This window comes from Cygnus olor, chromosome 9, assembly GCF_009769625.2.
Source record: "Cygnus olor isolate bCygOlo1 chromosome 9, bCygOlo1.pri.v2, whole genome shotgun sequence".
Lineage (NCBI taxonomy): Eukaryota > Metazoa > Chordata > Aves > Anseriformes > Anatidae > Cygnus > Cygnus olor.
Window position 1 is genome coordinate 11,849,370 of NC_049177.1, and position 22,154 is coordinate 11,871,523.

The 22,154-nt window shown below is 40.3% G+C and overlaps 1 protein-coding gene across 8 annotated transcripts in view; it reads left to right on the forward strand.

The window, feature by feature from the left end:
* FARP2 (FERM, ARH/RhoGEF and pleckstrin domain protein 2) overlaps nt 1-22,154 on the forward strand; it is an 85,035-nt gene that overhangs the window by 10,817 nt on the left and 52,064 nt on the right. For all 8 annotated transcript variants that reach the window (XR_005822562.1, XR_005822563.1, XM_040567429.1 and 5 more), the window contains 2 exons: nt 16,666-16,770; nt 18,749-18,791. Coding sequence is in view for 6 of the 8 variants with exons in the window: in XM_040567429.1 (XP_040423363.1) it covers nt 16,666-16,770; nt 18,749-18,791 (148 nt within the window). In the remaining 2 variants the exon portion in view is untranslated. The remainder of the gene's footprint in view (nt 1-16,665; nt 16,771-18,748; nt 18,792-22,154) is intronic.

Sequence of the window (22,154 nt, forward strand, 5' to 3'; positions counted from 1 at the left end):
TTGTGTGAGGCTTTGTCTGTATCCTCCCACCTGAGGACACAGAGGTTACAGTAAACCCATCTGTCCTTAACTTACAACACAGAACACCAACAATTGTTTGTTGTTTTTTTTTTGTGAGAATAGCTTTAAAAAAAAAATGTGGTTCTCTTGAAGTGTGATTTATTTTTTTTCAAGTTGATGAAGATGTTGTGTTTTTGTGTTTTTTTTGTGCTTTTGTGTTTTTGATTTAAAAAATTAAAGCAACAACCTTGTACCTTTGCAAATCACTGCAAGCTTACCATGAGCTGTAAAAATATCCATGAAGAGCTTATAACTGCTAGTTCCCCGTTTTATTCATGTGAATGAACAGAAATTATCTGCGTCTGAGCATAGATGCTTTCCTTCTCTTCCCTGTCATATTTGTACCAACTTTTTGTGTACTCTTCTTGTGATATTTGTGTCAACATCACGTTCCACATATCAAAACCATTAATTCCTTGCTCTTACATTTTTGGTCTTAGACTGCTGTGGGTCATACTTCAGTCTCGCCTGTCTGACCACTAATCTAGTTTCTGTTCCGATTCCTTCATTTCCTTCAGCTGGCTGCCTCCTGCAGAGGCACTGTATGGTCTCTAGGATGTTACTGGGACTTCTCCACAGCTAAAACTTACTCCGTTTTAGCTCACTCCAGTATTGCAATTGCTTATTGCTTACCTCTGCTACCAAAGTCCTTGGGGCCCCTGCTGGTAGGGACTCGGCTCCATCCTCTGAGTGGGCCACAGTACCTGTTTGGTCTCATTTTTTGCCTTTTTTTTTTTTTTTTCTTCTCCATCATGACAAGAGGTTTCCCTTAATTTTGAGCAATCTTCGTTTTCTCCTTTTACCTGGAAAGCTCTCTCTGGTTATGAAATCCACAGAAACACCTGAATTTGTGCACCTAGCTTGCTGAGGCAGAAGTTAATATCATACCGCTCTTCGTTAAGAAGTCCGTCAGAACTGAACAGCTTAGAAACTTCTGCCTCTTGTAAGCAGTAAGGAGAAGGAATGATTTTGTCTGTAGGTCACTGAGCACAGAAAGCTCCATAGTCATCAACTGTACCATTAGTGAGTCTTAGTGACACACTGCCTACATCTTCTTTCGCTTTTGTCTAAAAATGTTATGTCAAATGGGGACGAGGTATTAAATTGCAACCCCCCTACCTCCTAATTGTCTCCGTGGCCTGGTGGGGTAGCAGGAACTGCTGCCTGCCGTTTTTGATGGAAAACTGATTTTTTTTTTCCCTTGGGGACTAAGGGGGAAGAATTAAGAAAAGTCGGTCATGTTTGGTAAATAGGTGGTGTAGGCTTGGATAGACAGTTTTTTGAAAAAGCAGTGAATAAATTCATGATGAAGCAGCTGTCCTAGAGGGGTTGAAGCTCTGACTTGAGTGACACTTGCCCACTCCGCTTTGCTTTCAAGCTTATTTTAGCTGGGTCTGGGAATGAGAGATCACGTTGTCTTCACTACCTACTTCGTGTGGCTTGTGTTTATTTGACTAGGTCAGCAATAATTTAGTGTAGCCAGACAAGAGCTCTGTTGTGGAGGGCCGAATATGAAAAGATGTGGATGCGTAAAGAAGGAATGTGCTGTGTAGCTTGTCTGAGCCTCCCAGAAGCAGGCAATGAGTTCCCAGCGCCAGAGCTCAGTGTGGGCAGGTAACCTGAAGGTAACGTGGTGTTCCCAAGCAAGTCACGATCTCTTACTGGTTAAAGGTGGACCTTGACTGCATATAAAAGTTTATCAGAGAGAACCCTTCACGGTTTTTCTCAGCTATTTTCTTAAAAGCTCTGCAGGCAGAGAAGGAAATGAAGTCTTTATAGGGAAGCAGGACTGAAGACTAAGCTGTAAAGGCCTTTCTCATATGTTTTGTTGGTACTGACATCTAAGGGAGATGTATCTTAGGGCAAAAGGGACTTTCCTTCCTGTTTTTAAGATCTGTGGCAAGTAGCTTTTTACTGAGAAAAACTGTATGTCTTTGGAAGCAGAATTGGCATGGTAGTCATCTCCTGGAGAGGGGCTTTTCTCTGCAGAGCTGCAAGGGAGATGGCATAGGAGCTTCATATCCTACATCTCTTAGGAAGCTGCCGAAAATGGTCCACGCTAGCAATTTTAACTGTATAGGATAAACAGAGTAGCTGCCATAATGATCTAATCTTTACAGGCTTTTCCGTGTCATTTCCTCCTTTCTCCAACCCACGTTTGAAATATTTACTTATGTCGTGGCAGGTGCTGGGAGATGCCCTTGTTTGGCAGCTCTTCCAATTGTTTGTGTTTTTTAACTCACCTAAGAGCGAAAAGGGACTGACAAAATGGCATGACTAATGGGACAAGGATAAAATAAAAAGGAAATCTTTCCTTTGTGTAGTTGTTTTTATCTAGAACAGTGTGTTAAAGGTTCAGTGCAGCTAAAATCCGCTCGTTTGTCTAAGATCCACTGCCTCTGTTCTTACTAACCATCTGTATTGTAAGGTTTTCTTTTTAATTATGAATTTCTTTAATCAATAAGAGAGAGCCGTTCTTTAAAGCACGTTGAGGCAGAACTCCTTTCTGGGGAATCTGTCCTGAATGCTCAAGCATGGAGCTTAAATGTTTTATAAGAGTTCAGAAAACTGAAAACTGTGTGTTTATCCTTTCTCCTTTCCCTCCCAAACAGTAAAGAGACTGAAACATAAGCATTCAAAACTAGACTGGAATATTAATAGTTTCCATGATTTTTTTTTCCTTTTTATATTCAGCTTGCTTAGTTAGTTCAGAACTTCCATGTCAAGGGGCACCTGTCCTCTGTCCTCTTCCCTCGGAGCTAAGTCTGTCCAAATGGGTGCTTTTGCAGACTACTAGATGAATGGTTGGAGAATTCAATTTAATTCAGATCATGGGCACACTTCAAAGTAAGCGGGGTTGTACAATAGAAGTTCTGCCAGCTTTTCCAAATTTCTTAAGAGATTAAACTTGGAAGCCTTTGATCAGCGTAAAAATAAATGGAGTGGTCTGGGCTGGGTTTAATTTGCCAAAATGACCGCTTGGTGAAATTGTACTTGTCTGGTGCAGGTTCTGAAAGACAGCAAAATGTGCTGCAACAAAGGGCAACTTAGGCTGCAGGAATTTACAGCTATAGGAAGCTGTGCTTTAGAGGTGCTGAAAGTTTTTGCATAGATTTACAGTAGAGCTGCAAGTGGAGTGTATTAGAGTGATACGCATAAGGGCTGTCAAAGACAGTGCAGCACGTGTATCTGTTAGATGAACAATGCCCTTTATTTCCATGCCACACTGATGGTAGACAGGTGGCTGATACTGGCTTAAAATCGAGGTAAGTGAAGCATCAGGTTTAGTTTACAAGAAAAGGGTCAAACTTTCCAGATCTTCTAGCTGTTTTCTCTGATGTAATATATTTATTTTGGGTCTTTGCCTCTCTCTGGCCCTGTTTTTTCTTTTCACTAGCTTATAAGATGTTGAACGGAATTGCTGCTGTAATGTGGTGTTAAATATTTGGTCTGTATCCTGTTCCTTATGTAGGAAATATATATGCTTCCTTTCTTATGTGAATTAGGCTTAATGCTATGAATAAGTGTCCTGGAAAAAGGCGCTTAGGTTTTTATACTTGAAGCTTACCAAGATGTTTTTGGGTAGAACTTAGCACTTTTTCTGCTGAGTGTATCTGTTTCTCCTTCTACTTGAAAATAAAATTAGTTAGTGAGAAATACCTGTGTTATGTTATAGTAGCATTTTTCTATATTTTTACCAACTTGCAAATGAATTCCATAAAAATGAAGTAGCCATAATAGAATCATAGCACAGCAAAACCAGGTGGTTCTGCCTGCTTTGTTCAATGGGAAAACTTAAAGTAGAATTTCTGTTTCATGCTGTTTTTTGTCAGGTTGCTTTGAACAGTTAAGTCTGTTCTTTTTTTTTTTATTATTTTTTCTTTTTAGTATAATGAAGTAACTTGCCTAAGAAAAACTTAAGGATATCCTTGTGTTATGCGCCATGATAATTTACCGTGTTAGCTTTATGCTGGTCTGAATTCACCTTTCCATTTCAGCTAGCTTGTGTTTTCTGTGCTGTGGTTTCAGTTATGTCCCGTGGTCTCCCTGTGATCTGGAGTCAAGCATTGCTTGGGGTTTTCATGGTGAGTAAGGCCAGGGCAGGTATTCTCGTGCCACAGAACTTGAAGCCTCAGGAAAATACTCTGTTGCTGTTTTTTTTTTCTTTTTTATGCATTTCTACCAGGCCTGTTGTTTCCTTGGATGTGGCTTACTTTCTTGCAGATGGTTGCATCTCATTTTCTTACAAACTGAAGCTCGTGGCGTGTTGTGTGTACCTGCCGTGCTGTGCCATTTGGCTCCCTTCTTTTGGCATGCGTGGGGTGAGCGGCGGGGAAGGACGGGGCTTCCCTGCAGGTTATGAGGATGCTGTAGTCGAGTAAGATTACACTTTTTTTTCCTGTATTTTCTCATTCAGTATTGCCCCCTCGCTGCTTGTGTCTGCTTTGAGCTTACTGCTGTTCTGTGCCAGTCCTTCTGTTGTATAACTAAGGAATTAATGAGTGTTTTTCTGCACGAGGTGGAGAACGGTGACTTGTCGCTTACTCTGTCTAGCAGCGATATATTCTTCTGGTCAGCTGTATGACTCTGACCTTGTTTATTTAGATCTACAATTTTCACTGTTAGGCTGCAGAATTGCTTCACGTTTCTATGTCAGGCCTACATTTCGTTATTCTGGTTTGTCTGCCGTTTGCAGGCTGTAATTTATCTGTAAATTAATTTATCTGTAATTTAAAAATTTATCTGTAATCTAAAAACGTATCTGTAATTTAATCTATAATTTAAAGTGTCGCGAAAGCTGCGCCTTTCCTGGTACTGGTTGTTCCGGAGCAGCTGCTGGAGCCCTGGGAGTCGGAGGCCCTGAAATCAGGAACTGGGTTAGGGCTTGAGGAGCATTTATGGGGCTGTGGAGGAAGCAATCTGAGCCTTGTACATACCCTGTCATTTCCTGTGGTTTGAAGGGAGCGTTTTCAGCATGCACTCGATGTGAAGTGTTGCTTATCAGGAACTCCCTCCACTGCCGTGAGTGACCTTAAAAATTTCATCAGGGCTTAAGCATACGTTATGCAAACTCAGTGGCTGCGAAACACTGCTACTGAGGAGTTATAATTAAGAAATATGCATCCGTTACGAACAGAAAGCATGTAGCGGGAGCTGGAAAACATTTATTCTGAAGTCATTTTCCGAAGGGCAGTCCTTCTTGTGGCTCTTCAGTGTCTGGGCTCGGGAGGCTTCCCTGTAGGACGAGGCGGCCAGGCTTGGGTTCCCTGGCAGGCGAAGCTCTGACATGAGTCTGCTTCTGTGCCTTCTTCCTTGCTCGTGTACTTAGCCCTTCGTTTCGTAAAGGCTTGTTTCCCCTCTGTGCTGTAGAAGTATTAACAGCTTAAATATGTGGGAAGTGGGAGGACAGACTGCTTCTGAATCCTATTAAGCGCTATGCTAAAAGAATCAAAATGCTGTATTAGTAAGCTCAGCATTTTTCTTCTCTGAAAAAAAAAAAAGGCTGTAGAAAGAAATAGTCAAAATTCCAGAAAGAATCATAGCCAGATGTTTGTCATTGCTCTGCTTTGATTGTCCTAAATATGGCAAATAAGGTGCCTTAGAACTTATTTTTGTCTGACCTCAGTAGTGAAAGTTAGTAATTCACTATTTAAAATTTGAAGTTATTATAGGGTTTAAAAAGAAAGTAATTGAAGCTTTGCAGTTTATGTACCGTTTGATTCTACTCTGTACTTTCAAAACCTGTTATTTCGTGTTCGGGTGCTTGACTCTTGATGCTATGTAGGAATGTGGTATTGGGTGGGGAAAGGTAAAACCATAGCCGTTTCATAGACAGCCTGTTTTTAAAAGGAGGATAGGAATTTAATTTATATTGTAGAAACAACTTTTGCAGTTCTTTTGACATTGTGTCCAATTATATGGAAAGAAAATTGAGTTACAATTCAGCAAAGGAGAAACAATCTGAATATTCCTGTAAGAAAAGTCCATTAAAACTTATATGAATGTAAAGTGACTTAAAACCCAGAAAACATTTAGTAAAATAGTGATCAAGTGTTATCACAGTCCTTGCAATATAGATGTAATAGACCAAGTTCACTGTATGGCTGTGATACATTATATAGGACGTGCATAGATGAGAACCTCTTCTCACATGAATTCAAAAGCGTGAATGAGGGGTGGTACAAGAGCTGCATTTGTTCAGCTTAACACTGAGTTGGTATAGAGCTAAACTCTTCTTGGGCTTCCCTTAATTTGCTGTAAGCACACTGAGTAATTCCTGCTTGGAATTACTCTGTCTGACAGAGATCTGATAGGGTAAACCAATGCATAACTTAATAATCTGATGTACATGCAGTGATACAATTCTTCTGTTTAATTCCTTCCAAATGGCTTCCAAAGTAACACATAATCTAATTCAGCATGTTTTATTTAAAAATGGGAAACATGATTAAAAAAAAAAATGCTGTTACCTTCCTTACTAATTCCAATAACGTGTCTTGCTCAGTAACAAAGGAAATGCTGTGTTAGACTCTTAAACGCTTCTGCAGAATGCAGATGCTCATTTCTTTTTCACAATCTAGTGATGAAAGATGGACAAAGTCAACTGAAATTAGTGTTAGGCCATTCTATTGAAATAGCGGTAAGAAATTCTCTATAGCAAAAAAGCCTGTGGTTGTCAGGGAGCCTTCTCTGAGTGGGTGGCGTGCAGAGCTGGGTGGCCAGCAGTGCCCCCGAGATGGATAATCCTGTAGAATACATAGCGCCTGAAAGAGCAAGAATAAAGGAGACCAAACAAAAAGCAAAGCCAACCCTGGTCAGCCGAAGACAGCTACGGAAATATGGTGTGCTAAGACATGGTTCAGAGCAATTTTTGGTCCGTGTCTACTGAAAAAAGGGACTTGACGTTGAGCAAGGATGGAGCCTGCTGATACCCTGCTGCACTCAGAAAAACACAACCATAGGAACATTCATTTAAACAAACAGGGTTGCGAAAGCATACCTTTGTGCCATCTGTTTCCTTGCAGCAAAACACATTGCTGGCAAGGGCTTGAATGTTGCCTACGTGTGTAAAAAGGTGAGAATATAAAATGATCATGTGAAAAACTGCTGTGATGGTGATACCTAGTGTAAAAGACGTTTTAAAACTGTGACGTTGGGTATTGAGGGTCTGACTTGCGGGGCTGAAATCTACAGATTTGAAACAGGCAGAGGGGAAATGCAAGTCAGGCTCTCTGTATGTGAAGTGCCTTACTCCGTTACTCCTAAGTGATCTCTTTCCACCTGTAGTAGAACACTTCTGGTTCTTTGGTTTGCCATTTTATTTTATTATTATTATTTTTTGGAGTGCTATCGCTATTGTGAAAGCAGGTTTGAAAACATCATTAGAATCATTATCATTAGAAGTTGTTAGAAGTCCCAGACTTCATTAGAAGTCCCAGCCTTGTGATGGAGGAAAGTGGGATGAAGCGAGCTAACTATTAACACCTGCTCACAGTGATGTTTCCACAGGTGATTCGGAAAGGTCCTTGGTGAGCTGGGAGATGCTGGTTGCAGGTGCACCTTCCCAGCTCGGAGATCTGGGCTGACACGTTTGGCTTCTCTGTTCCTTAAGCTGCTTTTCTGCTCCTCCTGTCTCCTCTGGCAGAATGCTTAGGCACGGTGCTCGATGGAGCCCTGATTCAAAGTGGAAAAGGCAAAACTCGTCTTTTAAAAATGAAAAACCCCAAAGCCTTCTTTGTAGAAGCTCCTTGTTAAAGCTGTCCTGTGAGTCGTTGAACCAAAATCATCCTGTGTTCACATTGTTGTGCCCCTCAGTCTGCTGCTCTGGCAGACAGGGGAAGCCAGCCCAAAGCCAAAGAAGCAGGAAAGTCTCCTGCTGGAGGTGGGAAAGTTAACAGAGCTTCAGCCTTATCTAATCTGGCTGATAGGTATTTATTAACCCATTGCCATCGTGTCGATGCTCTGCTCAAAGTACAGTGAGGAGTGAGGTAAGGACAGTGAGTACAATTTAGGTTACGTTAGGTACAGGAAGGTTAAATTAGGTACAAATGTTTGTAATGAAAAGATAGTTTGGGCCCTTCCTGTAAGATACCTGCTTTGTGTAGATAATCTTTTATGATCTTTCTATTTCCTTGATATTTTAAAATATTCCCCTGCAGTAGGCTTCCTTACAGCTGTCTGCCAGCCTTTTTAGGTACTTTATGTGGGAAATTAGAGGTAAAACAAGTATAGCATCTTCTCTGAGGTTGATTGTTCAGGGCACGTTAGGGAGATATTATGGGGAAGTAGCTTTGCCTATGCGCTCTGTGTATTTTTTAGCAAGCTGCTACATTTGTGAAAAGCTCTGGATTGTTGGCTCTGTCAGATTATTTGTCTGACCCCTGCCGAGCATGGGTGTTAGCCCGGTCAGATCTGGACTTCAACTACTGATGTTTGGCATGCATTCGTGTTTTGACTTTGGATAAGTGGACAAAAATGCCAAAAGATCTCTGGAGTATCATCGTGCCCCACAATGAAACCCTGGGTCCAGTCTTGTTGGTGCTGGCTCGGATGATAGTTTTGACCCCAAAGCATGATTGCTGGAAAAAGACTTGCAATTTTAGTAATCTTTTGTGAACAAAGGGAAGCAAAGCATTGTCTGTATTTAAAATGTCTTAAAATAGTGTTGTTGTTTGTTGTTTTCTTTTTATATATCTATCCGTAGATAAATACAAAATGATGCTGTGCAGGTTCCTAGTGCGCACAGTTTACATGCGTTAGGTGGAGTGGCATGTTAAAGGGAATAGCCGTGGGATACGTGGTGTTTTGCACAGCTGAGTAGAGCCTTGTCAGTGGCAAAGCTGGGGGAAATACAGAGATTCCCAGCCTCTTCTGATTTCTTAGCTTGGATTGTGCTGTTTTGTGGCCTACGTGAACAAAACGGGTACTGAGATGTTCCGTTATGTACCCTCACTTCTTGAAGTGGGAAAAGTTTATTTTGAGGATGGCTAACAATGGCATGCTGTCCATTTTGACAGCAGCCCTTGTTTATAACTACGCACTTTTATCTGGTCTTGGTTTTTTCAGTCACCTATGGAGCACATCATGCAGCGAGCTGACAAGGCGGTGTCACTGGTGTACGATCCGTGTTTAAGAAAGGCTGTCAGTGTGGTGTTGCTCAGCCTTTTAAAGATGATACGAAGTAGTATGCCTTGTACATACTGTCCCAGTGTTACTGGTAGCAGCACAATTCTCTGTCATTTCCACAGCCGTGATCCCCCTGCTGTAGGGATTCTGCCACCCCAGGGCAGCTGCTGCCTACGATGCTGCAGTCGCTGGCATTTAATTGCTACCAAGTATGAACTTTGGTGCCACGTTGTCCTGTGTCCTCTGAAGGTGGCTGTGAGGGGAGAAGAATAGCTGGGATATAGCTGGGACATGCTAACGTGTCATACGACCACCTAAATTTTAAAGCTTGGGAGGGAGCAGGAGGGAGAAATCATGATTATCTCATCCTTACAGCTGCAGACTGCTCTCCTCATGGATCCTGAGAATTATTTTGTAGAAGTTTGGCTTCCAGTGCCTGTGAGCAGTTGTGGTCGGGAGATCAGCATGCTCAATCAAGGACCAGGATCTTGAGCAGCAGTGTCCCGATCAGCTCTTTCCAATGGTGTTTAATTTCAGTTTGAATTTCAGTGACTTAACTTCAGAATGTTTTTCCCTAGGAAGTCTAGAGCAGTGTTGGCACCCAAGGCATGGGGGACATGTGCGTGGGCTTTTCTGCTCTCCAAGTGATAAAAGTGACAGCGAATTTCTGCTCGACTCCCAGTAATTTTCAGGTGGATCTTTTATGTGCTGTCTGTACATAGCGCTTGGCAACTGTTTGTTTCTCCAATCCTCAATTGTTATGCTGGTTTCGAAAGCACCATGTGTCTTATTTCTAGTGCTCCTTATACTTCAGCACTAGAGTTCTTTTTGAGCTTGGGACCATGCTATATACCGAAGTACACATTTCCCAATCTTGTTCATGCAATTCCCTCCCTCTTGGGGATCTTTTCCCACATCAACAAATGATTGTTTTCCTACTTTCAGGCATCTGGCAAGTCTAGCCACTCTGGAAAAGCATGTTTGTTAGGTAGAGCTGGTTCATTTGGCAGTGAAGTGTTCTAACACTGCGTGAACCTTTAAATGATCGCAGGTTTTAAAGCAAGCCTTAATTAAATGAGCCAGAGGCTCACATTTCTGGAATAAATTGGCTGCAGATTCACTTTAAAAAATCAGAAATCTTAAAAAAAAAAAAAAATAAAATGGGGGGAGTCTTAATTTTTTTTTTAACGAAAACATGCTCATTGGGCTATAATTATGCCCAGTATGCAGCATAATAATGTACCTTAAACTAACTCAGAAATTTGTGTTTGATTTTGCAGTACCCATATTTGAGTAAACTTGATTTCAGTGCTATATAGAAATACCGTGATACACAGTTGTTGTTTTTTTAACTCGGGAGGTAGGAGTCCTTTCTGTGGGAGGCTTCTTCTCCCAGAGTCACACAGAAAGCTGTTTTGTTTCCACCTGTGTGTAATTTCATGCTCCCTACTAATTCAAGTTTGCCATAGTTGCAAGTCAATCATAAGCAGTGCTTAAAACAACCTGTGGGGTGCTAAAGAAGAAAGATGGAGAGAAAATTGTGTGTTTAACTTGTGCCAGTGGTAGTTAAACATATCGATGTCAGAAGAAGCAAGTATTTTAGCTATGGAGGAGATGTGTAACAGCCGTGGCCCTGCAAGCTCCTCGACGTTCAGCCCTGTCTTAGGACAGATTACCTAGACGAGGGGTGAGAACACGAGCTGGAACGTTTCAGATGCCATTTGCTATGTAGTTGTGGGCACTTGAACTTTGGAAGTGGACTCAGAGTAGTCTTATTGGCAGGAATCTAATGATAATTGTTTTAGTTACCTTGAATGAGTTGATAGTGGCTAGAAAACTGGAAGCAGCTTATAAATCTTGCTTGTGTGCTGTGTTGGTTCCTGCAGCTCTTGTCTTAATTCTGGAACAAATCAGGATGGCCTTGATAAATAACAGGTAGAAACTGTGATGGTATGGAATGGCAGGAGGATCCTGTACAGGATAGTCCAATCCACTGACATTGTATTTTGTATGTCTGGTGCTCTGCAAGTTGTTAAATGCACTTGAAACTTTTTTTGCTGTTGTCTTAGTAAAATAAGCTGTAGTTGGGACCTGCCAGTATATGAAAGCCAGCGAAACAAATACATGTATTTAAAATACAATTTTGTTCACAAACCGTTAAAAGAAAAATGAAATAATCTTCTATTAAAGCATACAGTTACTGTTAAATTGTTAACTGTTCAGAAAACTAAATTGAAATGGTATTTAAGCAGTATTTAGCTGAGCACGTGAATTATGTGAAGTGATACAGGGTCCCAGTAAAGACATGTATTTGTGTGTGGGGAAACAGGGACCATTTCCATATCAGCTATTTGTTCCAATCAAAGTTGAAGAAACTTTAAAAGTACTGAAGGAGGGGACAGTTATCTTCACTTTTCCAGCCTGTGGATTAAAAATGAAATATGGAGCCTTAAGCTCCTCTTCTTTTAGCCATGAAAATCTTGATGTCAATGAATGGTATTCCTTGCCATCTTGTATTATTTCCTTCTTTCTAATAAATGTGGTTTAAATGCACAGCCTGTATTCATAAATGCAGTTTTTGTTTACACATGGCATTAATGATATCGTAATTAATAGGGAGTTTTGAAATGCTTTTGATATATCAAACTACATTTGGACAGAGATCTAACAGACTTTAAAAGGAATGTAGATAAACAGAGCTATAAAATCACCAAATTGTTTGTGTATTTCTGGTTAAGAAAGGAAATAACAAGTTTAGTGTAACTACTACGTATAATTGCTGATTGTCGTTTTTCAATTTGCTAAAACATGAGAAATATTTTTTTTCATTAGGAAGAACACTAAAAGTGCACCAGAAGAAAAAAAAAACACCAAAAAACAAAAACAAAACCACCTCCATCTATGTGAAGGGGTCTTAATCTAATTCAGTTTACTTTTCATGCTCAAGGCTCTCTTTGGCTGCTAGCGATGCACTCTGTCCTGGCCATTTGTCAGTGGTGATCTAAAATATAAACTTCTTCCTTTCATACATATACTGTTTACTGGAGGATTTGGTCTCCAAACAGTTGCAGATTTCTCTAACACAAAATCCAAGGTCAGCTGGTATTTGCTGAAGCTGGAAACCAGTGGTTCCTGCTGTTCTGGCTTGCACAAAAGTTTCCATTCTATACCTCTGTTTTATAACTCTCAGTTTTTTCCAAACTCTTGGCTTTTGGACTGAATTTTTTTTTCCAGCCTAACTGCTGCCAAAAGTGGATTTCATTTTTGGAAAGCTTGAGCAAGGGCGGTTTGTCCATTTTGGAAAATGAGAGGAATACTCTATAAAAATACTGTGTTTTGGTTTGTTTTGTTGTTATTTTTTAAGTTAAAGTACATAGAAGTAGAAAGTTAAGATATTCTCAAAGACATGTTTAGGAGTTTGCTGAGGAAGAATTGGTTTCGATAATATTGGAATATAGTCCACTGAAAATCATATGATTTGTGTTCCTAGTTTGTTTTTCAGTCTTGCGAAGCTAAAATGGTCCAACAAAGGGAGGATTTGCTAGGTAGGCAGTAATATATCATATTTAAGAAAATAGAAAGTAGCAGTTGGGATTACAAAATGACAATAACTGTTGTTCCAACTCCTCATTTTTATTTACTTATACTCTTCTGTCCTAAAAATTGCTAACATTGAATGTATTGACTGACTCTTAAAAAAAGTAGAGACCTTGTTCTGTAAAGAAACTACAGTTTAAAATGTTTGCTTCTATTTCTTTCTGATACTGGTTTTATGTAAAAGTTATGTTACTTTTATACTGTTATGAAAACTTTTTTTTTAAGAAGTGTCCTGTGATGCTCCCAAAGGTAGAAGCAGCCAAAGCTGATCATGGCAGAGGTAGGTATCAGATTGCTGAACAAAAGGCTGCCTCATTTTTCGGTGTAAAAAATTCATCCACACTAGGTATGTCAGCAAAGCTTAGTTGATATAATGTGGACTCTCAGCAACACGATGTATGTTATGCCACGGGAAGTTTGGTTTGCCCATATTGGAGGTCTTTCATTACATCACAGTATGCAGTGCTGAAACAAAAGTGAGATCACTCGGGTTCGTGTCAATTTTTATGGAATCCCCGCATATGCTTGTAGGAGATGTAGGAGGGCCTGAGCACATATGGTGATGAATTTCTATTTGCACAAAAACTTCCAAATGTCATGTTTGCCAGGCACTCACGTTGAATTTTCCTGTTCTTTCCTTAGCTCTCCTGAATTTGAATTGAGTTGTGCCTCTATTTCTAAATACCAGAAAATGCACAAAGGTGCAAGACTGGCTGTGGTGGCTGTTATTTCATAGGCAGCTGACGTCTGACCAGCTCTTGGTGGAGTAATTCCTTATATCCCTTTTTTCTCTGCTCAGTTCACCTGCCAAATTTTCATACTTCCATGAGAAAGATGATCTATTCATTAGTCATACATTACATACAGTAATAATTTCAATTTCAGAATGTGAAAGCACTTTAAGGGGCGGTGGGGGGGGTGGTAATCATATCACAAAGCCTTATGAAAACTGCAAAGCTTTAGTTGTTGTACATGTAGTCTGAATGCATTATTCACCCTAAATACAGGCATGGGATTGCCACACAGGTGTTCTGGTAGTGCAGTGACAGTGTAACGTACCTGTCCTGATACCATACTTCCATGGTTTTAAGAAGTTTTCAGCCTTGAGCTGAATATACAAGTTGATTTGAAGAAAAAAAAAAAATCAGAGTGGGGTCACTGGTGGAAGCTTTTGTTAGCTGCCTATTTAATTTTTTACACTTTGTGTGTGTGTGTAATAATTTAGCAATTCAGTAATACCATTAGTCATCATCTTGGCAGCATATAAAGAGTAATTGAGAACTTTGGAATGGAAAGTATGCTGTGTTGTGAATTTATATTGAAAATGGGACCTTTCTGCATTCATGCAGCTTCTTGACCTGACGTCAAAGTTACAGTAATTATATAATTACTTAGAAGATTTACTTTCTGCGGCTTTCATGCAGATAAAACAATGACATGGAGCTATCCACTGCAGAACTGAACATACATTTCTGTAAACTTCAAAATGTTAAGAAGCTTTTCAGAAAGAATGGTTATAACATGGCATATTGAAATAGATAAATATAACAACAAAAAAAGAGGAACTAAATATCTGTTAGAAGAATTCTCCCACTGGATTTGAGACAGAATAAAATGTGTTCAGTCTCAAGCTTTTGTAACTGATTTTTAGTTAATATATATATATTAAAATGTGGCATTGTTAACATTGGTCTATATTTTGGAGGAATCACTATGAAATTAAATTCAGTTTAGAGTGAGTTTTTTAAGCCATTGCTGTAAATGGCACCTAAATTTATAGTTGAAAGCCTGATTAAAATAATTTTACACTTTTAACATCTGGATGGTACCTTTATAATTTAATCAGTTGCAACAGTTTCCTCTTACTCTGTTATTCTGTTACCAAATCTCACTAATTTTCCATTTCCCAGAATTTCTCCTCCTCCTGTGGTGGATGATCCAAATGGTCGAATTTTCAGAATAAAAAGATAGAAAGATTTTTTTATCACCTGGCTATAGCGGGCATTGCGCGGGAGCAGCGGAAGGTTATCAGCCATGAGGTTTTGTTTTGTTTTCTGAAATGGCAAAATGTTTATGCTAATATTACATTGATTTGTTTCTAAATTTCAGGGGAAGGTCTCATTTAGAGGTGGTGAGGCAGGGCAAGCATGTGTTTCCTTCGCTCTGTGTGTGGTTTACACGGCGCCCAAGGCCTGGAGGCCGGTGTTGAGGCTGTCTGTCTGAGCCTGCTGTGCACCATGAGGCCAGGAGCTGGAAGCAGCAGCGTGCTCCTGTCTAAAGACTCAAATGCAGCACTGAAAAGGCACTATTTGGTCTTCTCAGGGAAGAAAGCTCTTCGGGTAAACTCGAGGGAGACTGCTTACAGAAACTGGATAAAAATGTTTCTGTAACCAGAAAAAGAGGAGAGCACTTCTCACTGTGTTGGATCTCGTCTGCTTTCCTGCAGGGTTATTTGGGGGTTTCAGCATCAGAGGCATCCAGTGGGATACCAAGCAACTTTTGGAATTAATGGTATTTGTGCCATGTGAATTCACCTGACTTGTGCTTCATACTCTTGGTTGCCTTCATGGGTAAACATAACTCATGAAAGCGTGGATGAGAGAGATGAGCTGATTTCATATTGTTTTCTATCCTTTTATTTCTGTACTTTCCTCCTTTGTTAAGGCACTGGATGCAGTCAGCTGTTCACGTCAGGTAGACTACCAGTGCTGCTTCAGACTTCCAGTACTGCAGTTGTCATACTTTCTCACTGGAGTTTTTTTTGAAGTGATACAGAGGTATTTTGAAGTGATACAGCCAGATTGCATGGTTCTAAAAACCACTGCCAGTCAGTCTGTCTTGTAAGCAGCAATTCCTCTTCAATTTTTGTGAATTTCAGTAATGCAGAGTGGTTTTCCCAACTTTCTCTATATTTTTTTAAACCCTCTTATTTTAACCAAAAGGACTTGTTTTTTCATTTGCACATTTAAATGACTTACTCTATTACTAATTATTTTAATACCTACCCTCATTAAAAAAACTACTGTTCTGAGTTTAGAGAGTCAATTACGGAACTGTTTGTACCTGTTTTACTGGGAAAACTGTAGTGTCTTCTGGAGCTCTGACTTTTCCAAATAAATGAAATCTGAGTGACATGAATGCCTCAGGTGTGTTTAGCTGGAACATCAGTGTCAATGAAAACAAGTCAGAGTGGGGGAGGAAATGATTTTGTGAGATGGTGGCAGATTTCCCTCAGTGGTTTGTGATGGCCTATGGCGCACAGCATGGCCTGGCACCACAGTCGGGTGCTGCCTCAAGCAGAGCTGTGTGCCCTTGCTCTGGGTGTGCTGTGAAAACTCCCTCTTTCCACCTGCGTTACCACAGCTGCTTTCTGTCAGCATTGGTTTTGTGGCACGCAGCTTGCCCTAAAGGCTGGGCAAAGAGTTGGTGGGGAGGGCTCCATCGCAAGCAGCTTGACAGAGACAATGTGGCGTGCTGCAGTGGTACGGTTGGGGGAGGCAATCCCGCTCCAGACTCTTTTCTGTGGGGACAAAAGGTGTCACAGTCCCTGCGTCAGTCAGTTTTGGCTGGGGGAGAGCCACAGTTGCTGGCTACACGGGCGGATTGTTGCTGGTTCACTGAAGGACCCACACATAGCTTGCGGCTGATCTTGTCCACTCGCATAGATAAGGTTGGGTAGAGATGGCCTCCAGTGTCGCTGGCTGCCATTCTGTGGAACTTGTCTGTATGTACACTCTGTCTAGGGGGTGTTTGCTCATTACAGTAGCAAAGGTGGTCAATGCTAATGTGAAAAATCTTTTCTATAGTTTTTAAAGATGCCATATTCTATTTCTAATTTGCTATAAATTAGTTTGTCTTAATCTCGTTGTATTTTTTTTTCAGTCCAAATATTATGGCCAGGCTTTATTGACAGAAGTTTACAAGCATCTGAATTTGAATGAATCGGACTACTTTGGAATTGAGTTCCAGAACATCCAGTCATATTGGGTATGTAATGTTTCCTGACAAATTCATTACAATAAAAAGTTTGAGTGGATGCAGTTGCTTAAGTGTCAAAAGTGCTGGAGTCTCCTGTAGGATTCTCTTTGATTTATTGTAAATCTACTTCACTCATCAGAACAATGTCAACTAATAAAGTAGAGGGGGAGAATCAGATTCTGTATCTTGTTAAATCTCAAAAACATATAATGCAGTTATGTAGCTGCTGCTGTTTCCACTTTCAGAAACATAAATAAAATCCTCCTTTCCACTAAAAATTAGTAACTCAAAGTGTAGTCTGCATAGCCCTTACAAAACCATATTAAATGTGTAGTTTTGGTGGTGGTGACATTCATATTCAGTTAATTCAGATTTCAGTCAATTTCCCTGAAGAGTCATTATGTACCTCTCTGCAATAGATACAGGCCCCAGCAGCTGTATAGGCCTGCATTCACTTTTAATCATTGGTCTAGATAAATAATAAGATTCTGTAAGCATCCTAATTGATTATTGTTGTGGTTTAGCCCGGCTGGCAGCCAAACACCACACAGCCGTTCGCTCACCCTCCCCCCTCCCTCTCCGGGATGGGGGAGAGAAACGGGAAAGTGAAGTCTGTGAGTTGAGATAAAGACAGTTTATTAAGACAGGGAAAAGAATAACAATAATAATAATAATAATAATAATAGTATTAATAGTAATAATGTGTACGAAATAAGTGATGCACAATGCAATTGCTCACCACCCGTTAACCGATGCCCAGCCTATCCCCGAGCAGCCGGCCCCCCACCCCGGCTAGCCACCCCTATATATTGTTCAGCATGACGTCAGATGGTATGGAATACCCCTTTGGCCAGTTTGGGTCAGCTGTCCTGGGTCTGTCCCCTCCCAGCTCCTGCTGCATCCCTAGCCTGCTCGCTAGCAGGACAGAGCGAGAAGCTGAAAAGTCCTTGGCTTGGTGTAAGCACTGCTCTACAACAATTAAAACATCAGCATGTTATCAGCGCTCTTCTCATTCTAATCCAAAACATAGCACCCTGCCAGCTACTAGGAGGAAAATTAACTCTGTCCTACCTGAAACCAGGACAATTATCCTTGCAAAGAGGGCAACGTAGCTTCTAAACTGAGTAGTGTTCTTAAAATAGGGCCTTTGTTCTCTTTCTCTATTATGTTTTCTACTTCTAGGTCTTACATGCAGAAAGTATGACTGAGATCATAGAGAATGCTAACAGCACTAATGCATGCTGCTTTTGAGCCAAGGGACTACAGCAAAGCCTGTTTAGTTTATTTTTCTTTTGCAAAGCTTCCAAAGAGTTTCTGGTAATAAGGTTCTTAAAATCCTCAGCTCTTGCAAGAGAAGTGACTGATGAGGACCTCACCTAGGCCATTGCTCTGTTATGGCTTTTTTAATGTGTTTTTGTTTGGAGGGGGGGGGTTAAAAAAAATAATAAAAGACTTGAGTACTCAGAATACATCATAATAGTTTTATGGTTACTAGAATGAAAACAGTTTTTCTTTAAAAATCTGTTTGTTCAAGAGAGAACAAAATTGTGGGAAATGAATGAAGAGTAAAAATATTTAAGTATCATTCTATAGGAGAGGGATGGATAGAGCATGGAAAGGAAAAAACTCCGGCCTTGTCGCATCGCCCAGATCTTCTGTAATTCTGTACTTGGGCTTCTCTCTACTGTCATGTTTTGGCATGGTTTCTGTGCACCACCTCAGCATTGGTGATGTGCTTTTGCTGAAGTGACTCTTCATTCTCTGTCCAAATGAGCTTTAAGCATGGATCAGTGATTTTTGTACTGATACATGATAAATGTCAATTCAAATGGAAAGTACTTTTTTTTTAAGGCAAAGGAATTGCTGCATTGCTACAGTGAGGAAAAAATGCATATATATTAAGTACTGCTTAAATTGAATTTACTTTTGATGTTTTCGTATTGTATTCAAATGAATGCCAGTTTGTAATTTTTTTCTTTAATTTCAGATTTGGCTGGAACCTATGAAACCTGTTATTAAACAAGTACGGAGTAAGTAGTTTTAAAAAAGGAAGTTTTTCTTAATTTGCATCTACTTTATGTGGGCTGCTTTCATAATTACTACTTGATTTACTGGTTATTCTTCCCTGAAAATTGTATTTGGTAGGGATGATAATGGTTCCTGTTTGGGCATGCAAACCTGGTGTTTTTAATATGTAGTATGTGGTGGGTGGAATGGAAAATTACTGAGCATATGATTCTTCCTGTGTGATAAATATCTAGATGGATTGGATCAGCTGATGTAAAGTTAGTGAAACATAACATTTGGTGTTTGTGAGCTTTTCTAAGTTGTGTTGTCTTACAATGGAGAAAAACAAAAAGGAATATTCTGGATTTTTAAATCCATTGTGAGCGAGGAGGTAACATCTACAGTCGTGATCCTGTCTGAGAGCTGATTGACTTTCACAAGGACTGCAAAAGCTGCAATTGCCTTCTCCATTGTTCTGCCTTGCCAGGCAAAATTCAGAGCTTGTTAATATTCAGTGAATTTCAACATGGCAGGTATTCCCCTTCTCATTGTCAGAAATTCTCTGAAGTCTCCTCAGGAACAGCTTCATTGAGAGAGCAGAGGTAGTGATCTCTAACCATGTGCATGGAGAATGCCACAGTGTGGCTGAGGCTGGAGGCACCTCTGGGTCCATCTCGTTCAACCCCTGCTCAGTGTTCATCCACTCAGGGTCCATGGACATATAAACATCCAATTTGCTCAGGTATTCCACGACCTGATCCCCTTCCACCAAGGGTACGCTTGCCTTGCTCCAGCCTTTCCACCAGTCTCTGGGACCTGGGATTGTTGAAGGCCAGCCAGTCTTGCTGCTAAGGACTGAGGCAAAGCAGACATTCAGCACCGTGGCCTTTTCACTATCCTGTTTAGCCAAGTCTTCTGTTTCATTCAGCAAAGGGCCAACATTTTCTCTGATCTTCACTTTGTCACTAATGTAGAAGTCCTTACTGCCATTGACATCCCTGACCACTTCAAATCTCCATTTCCCATTTAAAAAAAATGTTGCTGTGTCATCTTTTTATATACTCCATGCAGTTAGGCTTTTTTGTTTGTTTGTTTGTTTTTCCATAGCTGCCTACTGGAAGGATTTATGTCTTAGTCAAAAGATCTGGTGGAACACAGGTCTGTGATACTGCTTGGTTACTGCTGGATTCTGCTTTCTATTATATAAATAGGGGAAACTCAGCCTTAGACAATAGGCCAATGGCCACAAGTTCACTCATAATACATATATTGTCCTAAAATGGTCTGAGACCATGGGGATATGCTAGAAATTATGGCTGCTCGGCTGTTTGGTGACCTGCCACCCAGGTTATGTTGCCAGTGACGTTGAAAGTTGTCTTTAAAAAAATCTATCATCTTAAGCAGTAGAGTCTGTCACATGCTCACATTTTGAACCCAATTTTAAATTTGTATGGTTTTGGTAGCTCAGGAGAGAGCCCTTCTTCACTGCTAGTTGAATCCCCTCCTGGCTTTCTGCTGTTTTAAAAATTTAAATATGAATGTAGAGCACCTTGAAAATGTTTACAATTAAAAGGTTAATTCCAAAAATAGTGATTTAGGCTATTCCTTCATTGAATCCAGTAGCAGACATACAATGGCATTAGGAGCATCTTCGTAAAGAAGAGTTTAGACAGTACTGTTGAATAAAAAGCCTTCACAGTTTTGTTAAGGTTCTTGTTTGGTTGTTTTTTTTTTGTTTGGTTTGGTTTTAAGTTTAATAATTTTGGGATTAACTTTATAACTTTCTTTTTTAGCACAGCAGTATAAGAATGCTAGATGTTATCCTGGGCTTTTAAGTTAATACAGTTCAAACATGTTAGTTTACAGAGCTGATGGAGATTGCCGTGTAATTGTATGCATGTCGTTCTGAATCTCAGATATGCCCTCAAAAATAAAAACATCTAAATGAACAAATTTACGTTCAGACCAATCTTAGGTGATGACCTATTTTGAGATGTATGAAACTTTTCTTTGGTATGATACGGATTTTATTTTTGATTAATTTCAGCAGGGACGTACTCAGTTCTATTACAGAACCATTCCGGTACATTGCGTGAAGTGCTTCGGTTTATGGTCTCATGGGGGCAGTTACGTGTGCCTCTGGGGGTTTGTATATCACAGAGACATCTCCACGGAGCCCATTTGTAATGCTGCAGTTACTATGCTGCAAGTCAGATAATGACCAATTTGAAAATAGAAAAGGATTTCCATGTTTTGATCCAAATTTAAATCACTATGTATGCATAATTTGCCCGGGATGGACAATTTACACGGAAGGGGGTTTCAAATTTATGACGCTGGGTTGCAGCAAGGATTCATTTCACATGTCCATGCCAAGAGGGAAAGAATGATTCTGTATGTGGCTTTTCAGTGCGGCGGTGTGTGGCTTCCAGGTGTGCTCAGCATCAGCTCAGTGTTGCTCCAGGGAAAATAACCTGGCAGTTTTCCACAACTCTAGTGTCTAAATGTAATATTTTTGAAAGGTTTCCTCCAGATGTTTGGGAATATTAAGGGGGTTCTTGAAGCAATGAATCATTCCTCTGAGCAGCGGGGGGGTAAAGGTTGTGAGCTGGAACCTTTTCTTGGCAGCACCGTGTGCCGGTGCCTCCCCATCCCTCCTCCCCCGGGGCTTTCTGGCACGGCTCGTGCTCACAAGTGCACATCAGAAATGCCTCAAGTGCAGCCTAGATGGAAATGTCTTTCTGCGTTTTCCTTTGCGATGAGTGCGGATGCAAACGCCTGCTTTCCTCAAGGGCATACAGTATGGAGATGACATTTGGGCACCATCTCTGAGGAGCTGCCGGTTTATAGAATGTGGTGGTCACTGTACCTCCAGGGTAATTTTTCCCGATTTTTTTTTTGTTTGTTTGTTTGCTTTTAGATTTGGCTTCTTACAGTACATTCTGCACCTTGGTAAAGACTGGTCCAGTGTTGCCTTGCACTATGCTAAAAGTCTTTTCCTAGTTATAATGAAAATAATTTGTAGAGAAAAGGCAAGAATAAAAACAAAAAGAAGAGTTGTGATACAAAGCGCCACAAAAGCAACTATGCAGTTTTATTGTCATTTAACACATGTAGCATTCAGAAGGCTGTCAAAATTGCTCCTGCAACAATATTTTCCAGTTGATTGGTGTGGTTAACATGCATGTCTGTTCTTAACTTCGTGGAGGTTTTCCAAAGGCTAAGAGCAATTTTGGGAAATTGAAGTAAAGTGGATTTGTTGTTGGTGGTGTTTTTTTGTTTTTTGTTTTTCCTGGTTCATTAACACCATATATTTTCTGCATTCGACGTATCTCAAGAATTATAAAATTCTTGAAATAAGGTATTAGACTTTGCCAAATGTAAAC